The sequence below is a fragment of the Musa acuminata genome, chromosome BXJ1-4 (genome assembly GCF_036884655.1).
Source record: "Musa acuminata AAA Group cultivar baxijiao chromosome BXJ1-4, Cavendish_Baxijiao_AAA, whole genome shotgun sequence".
Classification (NCBI taxonomy): domain Eukaryota; kingdom Viridiplantae; phylum Streptophyta; class Magnoliopsida; order Zingiberales; family Musaceae; genus Musa; species Musa acuminata.
Window position 1 is genome coordinate 31281528 of NC_088330.1, and position 20749 is coordinate 31302276.

The following is a 20749-nucleotide window of genomic DNA, read 5'->3' on the forward strand; positions in this document are numbered from 1 at the left end:
CTAATCAAAATTAATATACATCAATTTAACCTAAAAAATTAAACTTTTAAATTATAGATCAAACCAATCTGATTTTTTCAATTCTGTGATGTGAGATTATCCTTTTGATTCATCTCCTTTCTCCTACCTGTAAAGGAGGTTTGTCTACACTTGACTTGTGTGATATGTAGTTCCTCTCTAGTAAGTCGTGTCATATCATATAATTTGAATCATATCTTTAATCAATAGACCAACAACGGGTGTCACGATACTTATCAATTCGAGTTTCTTGGATTTAGTAAACTCTTCTGTTGAACCCGCTTCGTATTCAACGAAAAAAAGGTACGTTACACACATACTCGTTTCTTTATTGAAAGAAGAAAAGGACGTGTATGACTGCATGTCACTAGATTTGTTGGAGTGATTTCACAACCATACAATTCATCTCACATTTCTTTCCCTCCTCTGATGACTCCTTGCCTTGTAAGCAGTCATTGTCTGCTTTACAGCTTCACAAAAGGTAAGATGGGACCTCTGAGAGTGAAGTCAATTCAAGTCGAGCAAATTATCTTTAGGAAGCTCTTTATGCCACACAGCATCATGTTGGTCGTCGCATGCGTTTACCCATTAAACACCTTCAGTACTTTCTCAATCTGTCAGCCTGTTTCTGCGAATTGAAATTAATCACTACAGAATGGGCAGGTCTTTACCACATGCCCTCCGCTACAGCATCAGCTTCATACTACAAAAAAGGCATGGTCATATGATGTGAACAACAACCCCTACTTTAGCCGACTTGTTGACTTGGTGGCACAGCCGGAGAACGGGAGTCCATATAGTCGATCATATTTTAGCATTCATCAAGTCAGAAAGCTTGAGCACATCGAGAGAAGGGAGACTCGGCAGTGTGTTGACAGTCGATAGGGTTCCAAAGACCTGCTTCATTGTTGGGCGTGACTCTGGGTCATGTTCCACGCAGCAAAGTGCCAACCTCAAAACTGCAGCTACCTCGTCTGCAACCTCCGTCGTAGGGAGTGATGGACGCTGGTCTAATACATATTTCACAAGCGTGTTTTTCGGCGACGAAGGCAATGACAGAACGGAAACGAGTCCTTCCCCATGTCCTCCTATTAGCAACTCAAGCGTGACCACTCCGAAACTGTAAACATCGCATTTGGTGGTCACTCTCATCTCATAAGCAAGCTCTGCAAACAATAACCGATAACTGAGGAAACCTTATATCGTAGAAGGATCTCCAAAAGACAGCTATGTTAGGCTACTTTGCGCCTTGATTGATGAATAACTACGTGTACAGTAAATCGACTGCTGTTTTCTATTTCTAGATTGATGAATAATTCATGTAAATGAGCTACAAGCTGATGGACTTTTAACTTGCAAAAAATGTATTACTATATGACGTCGGGGGAGAAACTTACCCGGTGCCAAGTAACCATATGTGCCGGCAAGCATGCTCCAATTTGATGAATCTGGCTTCAGGAGTCGAGCAATACCGAAGTCAGAAACACAAGCCTTGAGTTCTGAATCGAGCAGAATATTGTTGGTGGTTATATCTCGATGAACAATGGGCTGATCGCAATCATGATGCATGTAGGACAGAGCACGAGCCACATCTTTGACAATGTTCACCCTCTTCACCCAGTCCAGTTCGGCAGCTGCTGCTTCGCTTCTGAGGAGGGATCCCAAACTTCCTCTCTCCATGTACTCGTACACCAGAAACTTGTGTCGAGCAGAGGAGCAGAATCCGTAGAGCTTGACGATATTTCGATGTCGAATTTGAGTAAGAGTATGTATCTCGTTTTGAAAGGATTGCTCATTCGATGTAGTTTCGTCTTCCTGCAGATGAATTTTCTTCACTGCTAGCATCTGCCCGCTTGCTAATTCTGCTCTGTAAACGCTGCCATATGCACCACTTCCGATACAGTATTTTTCATTAAAATCCTCCGTGGCTGCAACGATATCCTTGTATGCATATCTTCCATCAAAGTTAAATACACAGAATGTCATGCCTTCTTTGTTGCCATTATTTTCGGAAGGCATGGAATGTTTCTTGGTCTTCTGGAACAGTGAAAACGCTCCCAGAAAAACAAGTAAGATGAATAAGACGACCACGGAAGCAATGATAGCTGAGATAATTGCTCTGTGGTGCTTGCTTCCATCATCTTTCCTTGCAGTATAAGAAAGACATGGAGGCAGGCCTTTGACGACCCCACACAAACCTTTGTTGTGGACAAACCACTTCGCCGGAGCTTTCCGGAAGACTGGGCTCTCAGGCACAGCCCCCTCCAATTCATTATATGATACGTCAATGATTAATAAGCTGATCATAGCACTTAGTGAAGATGGAAGACCACCGGACAAATTATTATGTGAAAGATTCAGAATTTGCAGCATCGTAAATTTGCTGAACTGTGAGGGTATCTCACCCGTTAGTGAGTTGTGGCTGATGTCCAATGCGTCTTGAAGGTACTCCAGGCTGCTGATCTCTGCAGGAATTCCTCCGCCGAACTTGTTGCCATTAAGCTTCAGGGAGCGGAGCTTGAGACAAATGCCTATTTGAGACGGTATTCTTCCTGTCAAGCTGTTAACTGATAGATCAAGGATTTCAAGGTCGGGCATCCTTCCAAACTCTATTCGTACCTCTCCGCCGAGTCGATTGCAGCTCAGGTTCAGCTTGTAGAGATGAGGTAACCTGCCCAAGCTCTTTGGAATCTCCCCCTGTATGTAGTTGGAAGAAAGGTCCAGTTCTCGTAGTTCTTTTAGATTGCCGAATTCTGGTGGAATGGCTCCGGTGATGTTGTTATTTGAGATTGCCAGGAATGTGAGATTGTCCCATCTTCCCCAGTCCGGTGGGAGTGCACCTGACAGCCTATTGAATCTTAAATCCATATAAGAAAGATGTGGATACACTCCAAGAAGTTGTGATATATCCCCGGTGAGTTGGTTTTGCTCGAGACGGACTCTGATCAATCCCGTACAGTTCTTTAAGGTCCCGGGAAGTTGACCTCTGAAGCTGTTGTTGCTCAGTGAGAGATACTGTAGGGTTCTTCCTTTGCATATGTTTGAAGGCAAGTCACCGGAGAAGAAGTTGTCTGACAAAAGAAGCGATGTCAAACCTGTGATGTTGTTTAACTCGGCAGGCAATCGACCAGACAACCGATTATTGAACAAGCTTAGGTCAGTGAGGTTCCTTAAGTTACCGAGGGATGGAGGGATTGAACCGAAAAGCTGGTTGTCATGGAGATCCATACCCATGAGCTGGGTCAGGTTTCCGAAAGTGGATGGTATCGGCCCGGAGATTTGGTTGTCGGGCAGAAAAAGTTGGGTTAACTCATTTAGATTTCCTATTTCCGGAGGGATAAAGCCTGACAATTCATTAACCCCAAGATAAAGTTTCTCTAATTTAGTTTGATTTCTTCCCATAAAGAAAGGGATATGACCTGTTAGACTATTATTGAAGAGCCCAAGTTGCACAAGGTTTAATAGATTTCCCAATTCTCTGGGGATGAATCCCGAGAGATGATTTTGATAGAGAGACAACTGGTATAGGTTCGTCAAGTTCCCTAAACTGGGAGGGATGAAGCCAGATAGTTGGTTCTTCCCAAGTGTAAGATGCATCAACTTCTGAAGTCTTCCAAGCTCCTGAGGTATGAAACCTGTAAGTTGATTATCTCGCAGGTGCAAGTGCAGAAGCCCGGTAAGATTGCCCAAGGATGGAGGGACACAACCACTTAACTGATTCTTATTGAGATATAGGAACTGGAGCGCCTTCATGGAGCCTATTTCGACCGGGAGTTTGCCCGTGAACCGGTTGCCTATGAGATCAAGATATACAAGGTTGGAGAGAGCCGAGATGGTCGGAGGAATGACGCCGTCGAGCTGGTTGTAGGAGAGGTTGAGACCGACGAGTGATCTCAGCGTTGAGAAGTTGAGAGCATCGAGTGGCCCTTCTAAGCTCATGTTCGGCAGGGACATGTCGGTGATGACAGGGCGTCCTCTGTGCGTAAGGTTGCACGTAACTCCAGTCCAATTGCACGGATTAGAGCTGAGATTCCAGGATTCAAGGAATTGCTGGCCGTGAAGGGTGGACTTCCAGTGGAGTAGGGTTCTCGCTTGTGACCCGAGTGAAGCTGTCACCGAGACAAGATGAAGAGAGAGCAGCAGCAGGAGGAGGAGAGTGGTGGAGAGGAGCCGCCAGTTGTGCAGCTGGGATGCCATAACTGCAGTGTAGCTAATCTGGGGGAGGATGTTGTACTGCGAGCAAACAAAGGGCCCCCTTATATAAAATGTATGAGATGGATGTGAACTATCGGGAACCGAGTGGGACACATTTGAGTCTCGAGCATCCTCACCAGCGGGGCTAAAGCTGGATGGTATCACCCGTTCTCATACTGTCCCCTCCGCAAAGTTTGGTGGAAGGTTAAGAACCATTCCTTTCGATCATCACCACTGATCACTTTTCATTTGTTAAAGCATAAAGTGGACTCATATTATTACTTGGAGAAATCAATGTCATATAAGAAGAAGCACAAGAAAAACTTTGTAGCAGTAGATTTCTGAGTCAAGTCAGCTGATCTTATCAAGTTCAGCATATTCCTTCTGCCAACTGGGAGTCATTTTATAATGTTAAAGAAGAATAGCTTTTGTGACATTAAAATAAGAAGAGTTTTGCTGATGATTAATTTTCTGCAGGTGCGGCCAAATGATCAAGATTCGGAATCCCATTTGAGACGTCGACTTTCTATAAATCAAATGTGCAGTTAAAACTATTGTCATTTATTAATGCATAAAGAGATATATGATTTCATAGCTTCCGACATCAGGTTGGGTAGAGAGGAGGTGCGAAACCTATCCAATGGTTCATTTTAAATGAGTTGGATCCTGATTCGATTTGGTTGATCCACAGTGGATTCGGAACTTGATAGTGAAACCATCAGAGCCAGGAGATTTATCGAGGCAAATGGAGGATAGAGTATTCCAGATTTGAACGATGGGCATTATGAAGAATACCTCAACCAATGAGACTAGGCCATATGTTAGGCTTCAAAGGATAAGGATCCTACTTCCCAAAGTCATAATAGAATGAGACAAAGGCAAGGGACATGCATGATGTGTTGGTCTGGGACAATTTGGTTTTGGACATTAAAGGTGCTTAATTTGGTTTTGATGGCTGCGAATGGCAACCCGGGCATGGTAGTATTTAGTGTTGAGGTCCCCATCATTAATCCATTTAACCTTGGTGTGAGACCACCATCTAAGATTAACGTGGCGAAGGAGGGCATTATATTTGTTACGAAGACAAATAAGTGCTTAAGAGCAAAATCACATTGTTTAAGAGAGTATCAGCTTGAGTGGATGCAAGAAGGTCTTGAATCCTTGAGTCTATCAAGATTATTTGAGATATTTGTTAGAGGGGAAGTGAATCAGGAAGAGCGAGACCAAGATCTAGAAATAAGATCATGGGACTTAGGATGTTCAACCCAAAAATTCTGGAAGTAAAACAGCTTGTTAGTAGGTTTGTGTAAAGGAGAGATGAAAACAAAAATGGAGCAATGATCTAAAGCAAACTAAGGGACCCTCCCAATTGTTACATGATATTTATTTTGGGCCAGAGAAACTAAGATCCTTAAGTCTCACATTTTCTAAAAATCATATAAAGTTTAAACAGAGAAATAGCAAGAGATATGATGACCTTCATATTTGTCTTAAGGCAAGAAAATACAAATGAAATCTCCCAGAAGAAGCCATAAAAAATCATCAAAATCTATCAAGTACAAAGTGCTCAATATAAGTTTACTTTTCCAACAAAGAAACACATGCATATATAATTGAGAGAAGCCACAAAGAAGAGTTTTTGAATTGAAAAATGACATGTATAAAATGCTTACGAGAAGATAGAATCTATATGTTGATACAATCTATTTTTTAGAGGAGTTAGCTAGTAAAACCCATCGAAGAGATAGCAAAGGAGCTCTATCATCTTCCCAAAAAAATGATAGTTAGCTGAGCACGGGACGCAAACAAGTTTATTTCCTATTAAATCTAGAGAGTTCGATCTAGATAAATGTGAAAGATAATGTCAAACATGTCTCTCCGAAGACCTTTATAGTTCCAACTAAAGATATGCAGAGGTAGTAAGAGAAGAAGGGGTAGAGGAGGAAAGAATATTCCCTACTTCAAGGTCTCCTAAAGAAAAAGCAACTAGAGCTTTCTTCGTATAACCGCGTCCAGCACCACCATAAATTTAACCTTCTCTCTTATTGTTGTGTAGTCATTGGAAGAAGTGTGTCCGATCTAAGCACCCACCACAACCTCTTTAGCCAAGACAGTATCATCTCTTGCAACAAAGTTAAGCGGATCTCATGACATGGAATCAATGATCGACTTGACCTTATCTATCGATCCTTGAAGGAGGGATAGGAGCAAGAGTGAATGTGAATCAAGGTTTCAGGTGATTTAAAAAGATGGAACGAGGAGAGGAAAGAGAGGATTTATAGGAAGCCCTCCTCATGTGATTGGAAGTAGTGGTGGTAAGAGACATGTGGCTCGAGGTGGCAATGATAATAGAGAGTGCTAAGGAAGCACCAATGGAAGATAGTTTCAAGGAGCCAACCTTATATTGAAAGTCTAAGGGATATCATAAGAGGGCACCATGGTAACCAAGCTTGGGACAATTATCATCCTCTAGACTTGTCACATAATGATGATTTTTAATTTTGAAACCTAAATAACAAAGGTTTATCATCCTCTAGTCTGCTTATTACTTCTCGACTTGGACCAATCTCCCCGGGATTAGTGGTGTCAATTAAGAAAGCTTCTAGTTTACTAGATCAAAATTTTTTCTTACAAATTGTTACACCACTGTCACCCTAGATTTGTTAAATTTGATTTTTCTACCTCTAATTCATGTCATTTCTGCTCAATACCAATGAGACTTTCAATATCATCTCTTCTTCTTTTACCATATAATAGTTACGTTATGAAAATCCTTTGAAACCCAACTTTGGATCTTTTCTTCCTTTGATACTAAGCATGGCGATATATGGCTCTATGAAGGGTCAGATGTTGACTCTAAAGCCTCCTCTACTTTAAGAGCCTTGATTATATCCTTTGGTGGTTTTGGAGGGTTAAAAATAACTAGATCTTCAAACCGAGAGTTTTAGGAGAAGATCTCACTTAGAGATTTCTTAGTCGAGACTATAATCTGAGTGGCTTAAATTTAAATATGATGTTCCTTAAATAAAAAAATAAAGATGAAGGCACTTATTTCATTTTATATCTCGATACTAGTGATGCATAATTTTTTGATTAAAAAAATTTAAAGGATTAGAGGGTTCTCTTCTTGGTAGCAATTTTCATTAAAAAAATTTAAAGGATTAGAGGGTTCTCTTCTTGGTAGCAATTTTCATTCATGATAGCGTATGTAAAGTTTTGCTAGATGGTGCCAATCGTATTCATGTTAAAACTGATTCTAGGAGCCTTATTGGCTCTTATTTTATCACATATTTATCATATCAACTGATTAGCAATTCATGCTAGAATATATCTATCTATAATTTTTTGAAGAAGGGAGTGGCCCTTGCATCTTTTTTTTGCTTATTACCTTTGATCTTTGGAGTGACTTTTTTACCCATGCATTTTGTTAATTAATTTTTTTTAGAAAAAACTTCATGTTTAGAAAAATTATAATTCGGACAACTTTAGAAGAAGTAGAAAGAAAATAACAAGAACAACCATAAAATAGTAGTACATATAAATGAAATCATTCAAATAAAAAATATGATTTTAAATAAATATTTTTATTAGTTTATGAACAAGAGCAATCAAATATAAAGACTTATATATCAGTTATAGTATTTTTTAATAAACTTTTCAAAACACTTTAGTTTTAACAGTACTGAAATTTAGGAATTCAATCATTTACCTATGGATCGATTCATATGATATAATTAAGTATTGCTCTAATTATCTTGTCAGAAGAATATTACAAGGATTATGATAAATAGGATACTCTTTGTAAAATATAAAAAAGTAATAGCTATTGAGAAAATCCAAAAAAAATAAAAAAAAATTCAAGAATTCATCATACTCTTTTCTCTAATTGATGTTATTTTGCATTATTTTTAACCTTCACAGACAAACTATCTTTCGAGTAAGTCAAGTCAAGTCAACCATTCAAGTTAACTATTTAATAAAACTTTTATAATAGGACATCCCAAGTCAAGTCATGTCAACCCAACCTTATAATAAAACTTTTATAATACGACAACTCAAAGTCAAGTCAATCATATTAATTCATGTAACATTTAGAGAAAGAAAAACTTATATAAGGGCACATTTCAAGTCAAGTCAAATTTATCTTGTTAAGTTCAACAAATTCTTCCGCTATATATATATATATCTATAATTCAAATTTCATAATAATAACATACAATTAGATACGATAGGAACACACATATACATTATAGTAAACATCATGATCTTAGGCATAACATTACTAAGATCACAACAACATGTAATTAGTGATACAAATATGCATACACATTAGTACACATCATAGGAACACACCAAAGAAATCATCCAACTTTCACAACAACTATACATGATATGAACAATATTCTCAACACTCAATCACATCACAATAAACATATATAAGTATTCCTGATAGTAAACATAACAATATTCACAACAGTAATGCATACAACAATAAATATATACACATCATAGTATTCACAACAAAGATATGAACATACATTAATATCACAATAAACATATATATATATCAAATTTCATTACAGCAAATAACATATATAACGCTCAAAGAACTTTACCAGCAACAGAAACTTGACAAGGAAACCATGTACTACACACAGATCAAACATTTCAATGGCCAATAAAAGATGCAACTCATGGAAGCGAAGTCCACTTGGTTGATCATAATTCTCGAGTCATCAAATCAGAAAACTTCAATGCATGGAGAGATGCCGGGCTCGGCTGCGCCGATAACTTTTCAAAGATCTGCTTCATCGTCGGGCGAGTTTCTGGGTTGATGTCAACGCAATGGATCGCCAATGTTAAAGCTGCAGCTACTTCATCTGCAACTTGGTCAACCGGAAGTGATACACGCTGGTCTAATATATCTTTCACAAACAGGCTTTGGCCGGAGGAAGATGATAGGGTAGAAATGATATCTCCTGGGTAAGTTCCCACTAGCAACTCGAATGTGATCACCCCAAAACTATACACATCGCATTTGGTGGTCAGTCTCATTGTATAAGCGAGCTCTACAGACAAGAAGATCGATGATCAAACTTACTTGATACAGAAGTATGTCCTCTAATTAGACAAGAACATCGCATTTGCACTTTTACTGAAACAACAATCTACGATTCTAAAATACCATAACATGTCAAGAAATCTTCGTATGGAGTTACAAAATATTAATCAAAATGTTACCTGGTGCCAAGTAACCATGCGTGCCGGCAAGCATGCTCCAGTTTGAGGTATCTGGATTCAGGAGTCGAGCAATGCCGAAGTCAGAAACACAAGCCTTGAATTCTGAATCCAGTAGAATATTGTTGCTGGTTACATCTCGATGAACGATAGGTGGAACACAATCATGATGCATGTAGGAGAGAGCACGAGCCACATCTTTGACAATATTCACCCTCTTCACCCAGTCTAATTCTGCTGCTGCTGCTTCGATTCTGAGGACGGATCCCAAACTCCCTCTCTCCACGTACTCGTACACGAGAAACTTGTGGTGAGGAGAGGAGCAGAATCCGTAAAGTTTGACAATATTGCGATGTCGGATTCGAGTAAGAGTTTCTATCTCATTCTGAAAGGGTTGCTCGTCCACCGTGTTCTCGTGTTCGGACAGGTGAATTTTCTTCACTGCTAGCACCTCTCCACTTGATAATTCTGCTCTATAAACACTGCCATATGCACCGGTTCCGATCAAGTACTTCTCATCGAAATCTTCTGTTGCTTCGATGATATCCTTGTATGCAACTTTTCCATCAAAATTCAATACAGAGAATGTACCCTGTTTGATGGGATTATTGACAGCTTGCACTCTGTGTTTCTTCCTCTTCAGGAATCGCAAAGCAATTCCGACGAACAGAAGCAAGAGAAGTAAGACGACCATAGATGCAACAATAGATAAGATAATGACTGTGTGGTGCTTACTTCCGTGGTGTTCATTTGCAGTAGATGAAGCACATGGAGGCAAACCTTTGACAACCCCACACAAACCTTTGTTGTGGACAAACCACTCTACTGGAGCTTCCTGGAAATGCTTGTTATCGGGAACTGGACCCTCCAATTCATTGTATGAGACATCGATGATGAACATGCTACGCATATCCCTAAAAGTTGATGGAAGATTACCCGTCAAGCCATTGTGTGATAGATTCAAATTTTGCAACATCAACAATTTACCGAATTGCGTTGGTATCTCCCCTGTCAAAGAGTTATGGCTGATGTCGAGTGCGTCTTGAAGGTACACCAGATTGCCTATCTCAAAAGGAATGCTTCCGCTGAGGTTGTTGTTGTTAAGCTTCAGCAAATGGAGTTTCATGCAATTTCCTATCTGATATGGTATCCTACCTATCAAGCCGTTTCTCGACAGATCAAGAAGTTCAAGGTTGGACATCCTTCCCAGCTCTGCTGGTATCTCTCCAATGAGTTGATTGTTGCTCAGGTTGAAGTTATAAAGATGAGCCAGGTTGCCCAAGCTCCTTGGGATCTCTCCTTGGAAGTAGTTTGAAGAAAGGTCCAGTTCTTCCAGCTTTGATAGCTGTCCAAGTTCTGATGGTACAACTCCGGTGATATTGTTATTTGAGATTCCTAGGAACGTCAGATTGTGCCATCTTCCCCAATCTGATGAGATTGTACCAGACAATCTATTGAAGCTTAAATCCAAATACAAAAGATTGGGATATGCCCCAAGGCGTTCAGATACATCCCCGGTCAGTTGATTATGATGCAGACGAACATTCTTTAGGCTCGTACAATTCTTCAATGTTGCGGGAATGGGACCTTGGAAGCTGTTGTTGCTCAGCATTAGGATCCGTAGGGCTCCTCCTTTGCATATCTCTGGAGGCAAATAACCAGAAAAGTCATTATCTTTCAATAGAAGAATAGCCAGACCTGTAATGTTGTTCATCTCCGGAGGCAAAGGACCAGACAAATGGTTATAGGATAAGCGTAGATCGATGAGGTTCCTTGAGATACCAATTGATGGTGGGATTTGGCCTGAGAGTTTGTTCACTTCGAGAGACAAGTTAGTGAGTTGGTGCAGCTTTCCAATTTCTGGAGGCATAGAACCTGACAATTCATTCATCCAAAGGTAAAGGATCTCCAACTTGCTCTGATTTCCCACCGATGAAGGGATGGGACCTGTTAGGCTATTATTAGAGAGCGAGAAGTGCACCAGGTTTATTAGGTGTCCTAGTTCTCTAGGAATGAATCCCGTTAATTGATTTTGAGCGAGTTCCAACATGTAGAGGTTTGTCAAGTTTCCTAAACTAGGAGGGATGGAACCATTGAGTTGGTTTGCCCAGAGATCAAGGATGGTCAACTTTCTAAGTCTCCCCAACTCCTCAGGGATGACATCCGTAATCATATTTTTTTCTAGTTGCATGTCTGTAAGCCTACTAAGGTTGCTCAGAGACGGAGGTATAGGACCACTTATCTGATTCTGGCTAAGATTTAGGAACTGAAGCGCCCTCACGGAACCAATCTCGACAGGAATTCTGCCTGTGAACCTGTTAGCAGCCAGATCAAGAGATACGAGGTTGGAGAGAGCCGAAATGGTAGGGGGAATGTTCCCGTTCAGCTGGTTGTAGCTGAGGTTGAGATTGGCAAGCGATCGGAACGCCGAGAAATTAAGAGCATCGAGTGGCCCCGCTAAGCTCATATTTGGCAGCTGTATCTCGGAGATGACCAAGCGCCCATTGCGTGCGATGTTGCATGCAACCCCAGTCCAATTGCATGGACTGGAGTCGACGTTCCAGGACGCGAGCAACTGCGGACTTCGGAGTGTGGACTTCCAATGGAGTAGAGCTCTCCCTTGGAACCCCAGCACGGAAGCTGCTCTTACAAGAACAACAAAAGGAGAGAGAAATACTAGTAGGAGTAGTGTGGTGGAGAGAGAACTTCTGCGTAGTTGACATGCCATGATCGTAATATAGCTTAAGAAAGGATTGCAGAACTTTTTGTCGTGGGTTTGGGCAAAGAGATGAGGGAACTTTTATAGGCGATACTCCCCTGTGAAAATAATGTCTTTACATTTACATCCAACAATATCGTGTTATGCACGTTGCCTAGTAGGCTTTTACTGTCCTCATCCAATGTTCTTAGAGTGAGACTTAGTTTACAGAGTCAATAGAAAAGGGAAAAAAAAATGAAGCACCAATTGGATAATTGTGGTTGTATAGACTTAGTTTATAGATTCAATAGAAAATAAAATAAAGGAAAATAAATGTGGTTGTATAATGTGGAAATATTTGTGTATTTCGAAGGAAAAAAATACGAGTGATCGGAAATAGCCATTTTTTCTTTGGTGAATCCAGTCTCTTGTTAGTGCCTATGATCATCAGTTGAAGTCTTCGTTTTGCTGTCGACATTTAATGTTGTGCCACCTCACTGTTGGATGATTGACTTGTGCGCCTGTCCAGTAGAGAAATATTCCAAGAACATTTAATGGTTGATGATTCTATTTCTCTTGAGGTTTGACACCATTGACTTGACCACATCCTAGGTATACAAATCTTTCAACGAAAAGAATTAGTTTTGTCGCCGTACGAATTAAGATGGCTGTTACTTAATTATATTTTATTTATTTGTATTTATGTGTATATATTATGATTAAATATAATGATAGAACTATCTTAGATCAATTATAAAGATCATTTTAAATTATATTAAAAAAATAATATTATTATGATACGAAGCATAATATTGATAATGTATAATCGGTATGATTCATATTGCTAATCATACTTAATATATTATTATTATATTTATTGACTTTTTTTAATTTGTATGTGTATAAATTATTTTCAAAATTCAAAATCCAATTAGATAAAATTATTTTCAAAATTCAAAATCCAATTAGATAAAATTATTTTTAAATAAATTTTATTTTTATTTATTTTTTATTTTAAATTATTTTGTATCTTATCAATTAATGGGCTAAGCGAAAGAATGTTAGATTATATTATCATATCTAATTTGATAAGATATATTATGGATATAATTAGATTCTAATTATGATTATTAACTAATAGAAAGGAAGTCTAATTACGATAAAATTCCTTATGAGATGATCTTGATAGGATATACTCTCCTAATTACTTATCATAATTTTCTCTACTCTCACCTATAAATAGATAAGACATTATAGGAACTATATACATAATATATAGATGATACATAAATGTGTAGATACGTAAAATTATTAAAAAAATATAAATATTTTCTCATTTCCCTATAATCACGTGAACCGGTCAATGAGAAATTACAGATATTTTCTCATATTCCTTTGTCCCTAAATCTATTAATTATAGTGGTAACGTGAAGGATAAAAAGAGAAGAGAAAACACATCTAGTTTTCCATGCAAATTGACATTGTTATAATTTTTAAATCCGACAATGGTACAATTAAAATCAGATAAAGATTTTCTGAATAATATTCAAAGGTACACATTATAAATTTAGAAATCTATTATTATTTAATTTTAGATTTTGGGATTAAAATTTTTTGTATAATAATAACATTTTATACTTATAAGATCGACATGGCCAAACGTGGTAGAGATTGATGAAGAATGCATTGAGTTAACATAATAAGATATGATGAATATTGACAAAGAATAATGGAAAACATACTAAACCGACAAGATCAAGCGTGGTGGAAACCAATAGAAAATGGTGGAGAATACACTAGGCTAATATGATCAAGCGTAACGTAGATCGACGAAGAACGATAGTGAATGCACCAGGTCAATACGAACATGCAGAGATTGATGGAGACCATGGTAGGCGATGCTCGCCCATGAAAAAGTCTTTATATTGGGTTTAATGAGCATTACTCGCCGTTCACTTTCTTTCCATCTAACAGTTGCGATGTTAGCAATGGGGCGGAGTGGGTGAGTGATTACTTCTATACCGTGTTATGCACGTTGCCAGCTAACAATCTTCCACAATCCTTGTCCAATATTCTTAGACTAAGACATAGTTTCGGAGTCAAAAAAAAAAAAGCAAAGAAAAGATGGAGCACCAATTGGATAGTTGTGGTTGTTTGTACGTTGCTGTATTAAAAATTAATGTGGATATATTAGTGTTTCTCGACAGAACAAAAAAAGAAAAAGAAAAATCCGAGAGGGCCATTTCTTTGGTGAATTCTCGACAGAAAAAAAAAAGAAAAAGAAAAATCCGAGAGAGCCATTTCTTTGATGTGGACATTTAATGTTGTGTCACCTCATCGTTGCCAGAAGACGATGACTCGTACATTTAACGGTTGATGGTTCTATTTCTCTTTAGTCTTCACACCATTCACGTCTATGTGAGAATTAAGAAATGTATATTTTATTATATATTTTCTGTTCACAACTCTATTTATAGGAGGGAATGAAGGGAATCTATGATGGAATATAAAAAACCTTTTGATAGTTTTTATACAAGTCTTTCAAGAGAAAGACGAAGAAAGCGGTAAAAGTCATGACGAAATGAACTAGCTGTTTCAAATTAATTAAAAGTGGGTTGGAATAGAGCCATCTAATTAACTCTTTCATTTAATTATTTAGGAATAGAATGAAACGAAACCCAAAAAAAAAAAAAAAAACTCATTCATTTTAGTTTGGTTAAGAAATAACTTGGAACTAATTGTCATAAAAATTCTCTGTGCCGCCCTATTCATATTTTCCAGAAAAATACTTGAGTACATTATATGTATCGATTCATAGGATGAATCGGTCCGATCCTCGATGTATAAGATTGATACTATCATTAGAGTAATTTTTATTATTTTTATATCTTTACTTAAGTACTATAAGTTTATTTAATAATAATATAACTGATGCTATGAAACTCAAAATCTAATAGTAATCAGTTTATTTATAAAAAATAAAATTTTAATTAGACATTCATATTGATTTAGAAATAAAAATGACTAAGAAGACTTCTATATTAGTTTTTTTGGCAGGGTTGTACTAAGTTCGGATCGGACACTAATGGCTTGGCAAAACAATGCCATTAGAGCTTAGATTTAACCTAAGACTTGACTCTGACATTATAACAAAGTGAACCCAATTGACGTCAGCTTTAATTTATCAAGTGAATATGAATTCGTCTTGGCAATTAATTGGCTTTGGCATGCATCTTGACGTTGGCATAAGAGAAGATTGAAGGATGTGATGATCCATGTGTGTCGACTCCCCTCCCTTGAAATCAACATAGTCAATTGCGACGACGACGACGACGACGACTACGTCGACGACGACGACGTCGACGTCGACGACAACGAACCAATAAATAAATAATAATTATTATTATTTGAATCTGGAATCCTGTATAACTGAACTCAATGAGTCAAGGGACTTACCAACGTATGAATTTTACCGTTGAACTAGTTACTTGTGAGACCAAGCGACACGAGATGGTAAGGTAACAGTCCCATTAAGCCCCAAGTCCCTTACTTGTGATGTTGCATGCGACCCCCGACCAACGAACGCGAGCAATCGCCCAACTTGGAGGGTAGATCTCTCTCTCTCTCTCTCTCTCTCTCTCTCTCTCTGAGTGGAGCTGTTGTTAAAAGAACAAGAAAGAAAAGGAGAGAGTTGTCGTAGCGACAGTAAGGTGGTACAGACACAACATCTGTATCGTTGAGATGCCATTTTTATTGTGGTGATCACAGAGATAAGGAAATTGATAAGTGCTCGATAAAATGTACTCACCTTTCATGCAAATAGTTCCTAACTCGTAGTACTCATCTGCACCCACCTAACAATCTGGCAGATATTACTAATTACATCCATCTTGTGGTGGCAATGCACATAATTGTTTTGTTATTTGTACATACAACTTCATCTCGATGAAGATTTCTTAGGTTGATTCGAACCAACCTAAAGGATCGGGTCCGGGTTTGATTACACGAAACTGACCTAATGAGTTGCTTCAAGATTGACAAACCCAAATCTGCAACAACAGCAACATAGATAGAATTTATGGTTCAAGATTATAATTCAAAAGAACTCTACAAGTAGCAGAAACTCAACAAGAAAACACACAGATCAAACCTTTCTGTAAGGCTTTCAGCCTAGCGAAAAGTTGCGGAGCGGTATAACCTCGCAATCTCCGCACGCTTCCCCTAAGAGAAAAGCAATGCCAAAACTATACAATTCATTTATCATCCCAAATTTACACAATTGAATAAAAGTCTAACATTCATCTTACATATTCATAATATGCATATCAATATAATAATAAAAAATTAAATACCTTAATAGGTTTTTCCAAGCATATCCACTGATGACTTGCTCCTCGATTTCTAAAATATTCAAGCACAAGGGTACAATAGCTTAGTAAGCACCCATAACTCACGTACCAACAAAACTAATATAAAAGAATAAATCTTTTTATCAAAACTTATAAGTCACTTTTCAATTAGTGCTTGTTTCCAATAAATAACTGCATAGAAAAAAAATTATATAAAGAAATCATAACATAAGCTAATCAAAACTGAGATTTATATATCGTGCAAATGATATGCTTATAATAGAATAACTTTCAAATAAATTTTTTTTCAAAGTAATATATAAATAGCTAAGGTCATATAATATATATATATATATATATAATTTTAGTAACGACAGCTATGGCTATACTATATCCGCTGACAATGTCTAGAATCATATTTAACCCCATGATATAGATAACACATGTTTCCCTATGTCAGGACTTAGAAGAATCTGGTTTCTAACAAATACTAATATTTTACCCCCATTAGTGTGGTTCAGATCATAACCACACCAAACAATCTGAAACGTTACAAATCATATGTCAAACTTTTGAATGAATTTTTATAAAACATTTGACAGAAACATATAACATTTTTCAAAATAATTCCATAATATTTTTTACCATAAAATAATTTGTAGGCCAATACTTATTTCAAATAATATTTGTAAAACAAACATATACATTTTTAATGATTGCAAACATGTATAATATATTTTATTATTTTTGAATAATAAAGTATTTCAGAAATCAATAAAAATCACATAATTCAATAATATATATATATATATATATATATATTTCATTACTTCGAAAATAGATTAGACTGAGTTGTTCGAATACTTATCTAGATCTTGGACTATAAATCCGACGTCAGAGAATCCTTCCTCTTTTCCTATATCATATGAGATATATAAATTAAAATCTTATATGAAATCTTACAATAAATGCATTATTTAATTTATTTTTTTCCTTATAATTTTCTCTCATCTTTCTCCCTTTATTTATTTATTAATTTTAATCTCTCGATCTTGTTCTTCTTCCTATTTGACTTTTCTCTCCTTTGCTTTAACTTTTTTTTTTTTCTATAATTTCTTCTTCCCTTCGTTGCCCACAATCTGTGGTTGTTGAGTGACAGCAACGAAATTTTCTTCTTTTTTTTTTTTCTCCAACCTACTGATCCCATCATACTCGGAACATGATTGGCACTTTCCGTATGTCACCATGTGGCCTACACCACCACCTACGCTGCAAGGTTGCAACATCATAATCTCCTCTCCGCCTCTTTGCTATTTCGTCATCTGCCAACAAAAGCCTTAGAGTCGCCAAGGCGATCAAGCTTTTTATATATAAATATATGAATTTTCTTTTCTACTGTTCACTTCATTTTATTCTTGCATTATAGACTTTTTTTTTCTTCCTAACTTTCTTGTCTCTTTCTCTTGATCGGTACTCTATCGGTCCCGTTAATTTCTCTTTCTGTCTTCTTCTTAGACTCTTTTATTTTTTATTTTTACTTCTCTTTAAGAATTGATTCGTAGTAGTTATCTAGTTATCATGTTCTAGGTAGTTTTAGGTATGTTTCAAGAAGTGACCCATGATTTAGAAGTTATAAGGTAGTTTCTATAACTACCTCAACCATGGGTGACATAGTGGAGTGAGGTAGTTACCACTAGGTTCTATAAATAGGACCATAGTTCATGAAGTAAGATAGAAGGAGAATATACTTGGGAATATCTTGTAAGTGTTCTATGTCAATCATCTTGTTTTAAATACTACATTGATTTTCTTGATCGAAAAGATTCTTTTTACTAATATCGTACTATTATGTTTTTATTATTTCTTTACTCTTTAATCCCCAATATTTATGGTATCAGAGTTAAGTTTCAATTTAAACAGGGTATTATGACTTTCAATGGTAATTCCATGTCTCAACCCCTTATTCATATCTTCTCGGGCAAATGCTATGAATTTTGGAGTATCAAGATGAAGACTCTATTCGAGTCTCAAGATCTTTGAAACTTAATAGAGAATGGATATGCGGATCCAGATGAAGAAATCACGCTGAGGGAGAATAGAAAGGACTCAAAGACATTGTTCTTCATTCAATAAGCTGTACATGAGACAATCTTCTCAAGAATTGCAGCAGCGACAACCTCAAAGCAAGCATTGTTAATACTTCAAAATGAATTTCAAGGCTTATCAAGGGTGATTACGGTAAAACTTCAAACCTTTCGTCGTGAGTTTGAAATTTTATTCTTGAAAAACAATGAATCGATGTAAGATTTTCTTTCTTGAGTGACTGAAATTGTTAGTCAAATGAAATCTTATGGTGAACATCTTCCTGATCATATAATTGTTGCAAAAGTTTTGAGAAGTTTAACTCCGAAATTTAATCATATTGTTGCTGCAATTGAGGAGTCAAAAGATTTATTTACATTTTCATTTGATGAACTAATGAGTTTCTTGTAAGCACATGAAACAAGGTTGAACAGGTCACTTGAAAAAAGTGAAAAGAAAGCATTTCAGGTTAAGAGAGAGTCTTCTACTTCAAAAGAAGACAAAAAATCAATAGGAAGAGGACGTGACAGAGGAGGATTTCATGGTAGAGGAAATGTAAGAGGAAAAAGAAGAGGATACTTTGATGGGCATGATGAACAAAGACAATCAAATTATGATAAAAAAAATTATACGAGTGAAATTAAATATCACTATTGTAAAAAGTTTGGTCACATGAAGGTAGATTGCTGGAAAAAAGAAAAGCAAGCAAGCTATGTGGAGGAAAATGAAGAAAATAGTAAGTTGTTTAGGACTCATTCACAAGTTAATGATATCTCAAATGATATTTGGTTTCTAAATAGTGGGTGTTCTAATCATGTGTCAAGCATAAAATCAATGTTTAGAAATATTGTAGAAACTCATAAGTTGAAAGTTAGACTTGGAGATAACAAGTAAATTTAAGTGAAAGGAAAATGAACAATTAAGGTGAAGACAAATCAATGGAAGGTAAAATACCTTGACAATATTTTCTTTGTTCCTACTTTATCACATAACTTGTTGAGTATTGGTCAATTGATAGATGATGGATATTCAGTTATATTTGATGATGGTTCATGCACTATTAAAGATAAAATATCTGGTTTGATTACGGTAAATGTTTGCATGATGCAAAACAAGATGTTTCCACTTGATGATTCAAATATTGAAAAGCATGCTCTTATCACAACTCAAAAGAATGAGTTTCATTTATGACATTTAAGATATGGACACCTTAACATTAAGGGTTTAAGGTTGTTAAATAAAAAAAAAATGGTTTTCAGATTGTCCAAGATTAATACACTTGATGTATGTGAATGTTTCATTTATGACAAACAAAGTAAAAAATCATTTCCTGTTGGAAAAGAATGGAGCATCTAATTGTCTTGAATTAATTCATGCTGACTTATATGGACCTATGAATACAAAATCATTTAGTAGAAGTCAATATTTTCTATTGTTTACTAATGATTATAGTCGCATGAGTTGGGTATATTTTCTGAAACTGAAATATAAAACATTTGATAATTTTTGAAAATTCAAGGCACTTGTAAAAAGGTAAAGTGGTAGATACATAAAGATACTTCGAACATATAGAGATTGAATTTTTATCTAATGAGTTTAATTCTTTTTGTGAAGAAAATGATATTCGTAGAGAATTGACAACACCATACACACCGAAATAAAATAGTATAGCTGAACGTAAGAATCAAACTGTTGTTGAAATGACAAGAAGTTTGCTTAAAGAAAACACCTTCCAAATCAGCTTTGGATAAAAGCAATAACAACAACAATTTATAATTTACTGTTCACTTCCTTTTATTCTTGCAAGATAGATTTTTTTTTTTCTAACTTCCTTATCTCTTTCTCTTTCTCTATCGATCCTCATTAATTTATCTTTCTGTCTTCTTCCCGACTCTTTCAATTTTTTTTTTCACTTCTCTCAGGAACCCTTTTTTTTTTTTTTTCCTTCATTTCCTCTTCTTTCTCTCTCCTTTCTCTTTACTGTTCATATACTTTTCTCTTACGTATCTTCTTCTCTTCCTCTCACGGGTTGCACATCTCTCTCTTTCTCTCTCTCTCTCTCTCTTATATATTGTTCTTCCGACATCCTTTCTCTCTTTTCCTCCTCGAGCATGGTTGCTTGACCGTGACCTTGCCGTCATGGTACCACCACACACCGACGACGGATGAG

General features: G+C 36.7%; 3 protein-coding genes across 3 annotated transcripts; all 3 read right to left on the reverse strand.

Moving 5' to 3' along the window:
- Positions 1–306: 306 nt before the first annotated feature.
- Positions 307–4508, reverse strand: LOC135652757 (MDIS1-interacting receptor like kinase 2-like). The gene is made up of 2 exons (XM_065173980.1): positions 1416–4508; positions 307–1184 (listed from the first exon to the last, which is right to left on the reverse strand). Exons 1-2 carry the CDS (start codon positions 4213–4215, stop codon positions 823–825), a joined length of 3162 nt encoding a protein of 1053 aa, XP_065030052.1. The 5' UTR covers positions 4216–4508; the 3' UTR covers positions 307–822.
- Positions 4509–8931: 4423 nt separating this feature from the next.
- Positions 8932–10887, reverse strand: LOC135672143 (MDIS1-interacting receptor like kinase 2-like). Its single transcript, XM_065180596.1, has 2 exons — positions 9454–10887; positions 8932–9281 (listed from the first exon to the last, which is right to left on the reverse strand). Exons 1-2 carry the CDS (start codon positions 10649–10651, stop codon positions 8932–8934), a joined length of 1548 nt encoding a protein of 515 aa, XP_065036668.1. The 5' UTR covers positions 10652–10887.
- An 89-nt stretch (positions 10888–10976) lies between these two features.
- On the reverse strand, positions 10977–12178 carry LOC135672144 (probable leucine-rich repeat receptor-like protein kinase At1g35710). The gene is made up of 2 exons (XM_065180598.1): positions 11149–12178; positions 10977–11092 (listed from the first exon to the last, which is right to left on the reverse strand). The coding sequence occupies exons 1-2, from the start codon at positions 12176–12178 to the stop codon at positions 10977–10979; spliced, it is 1146 nt and encodes a 381-aa protein (XP_065036670.1).
- Between the last annotated feature and the right edge of the window lie 8571 nt (positions 12179–20749).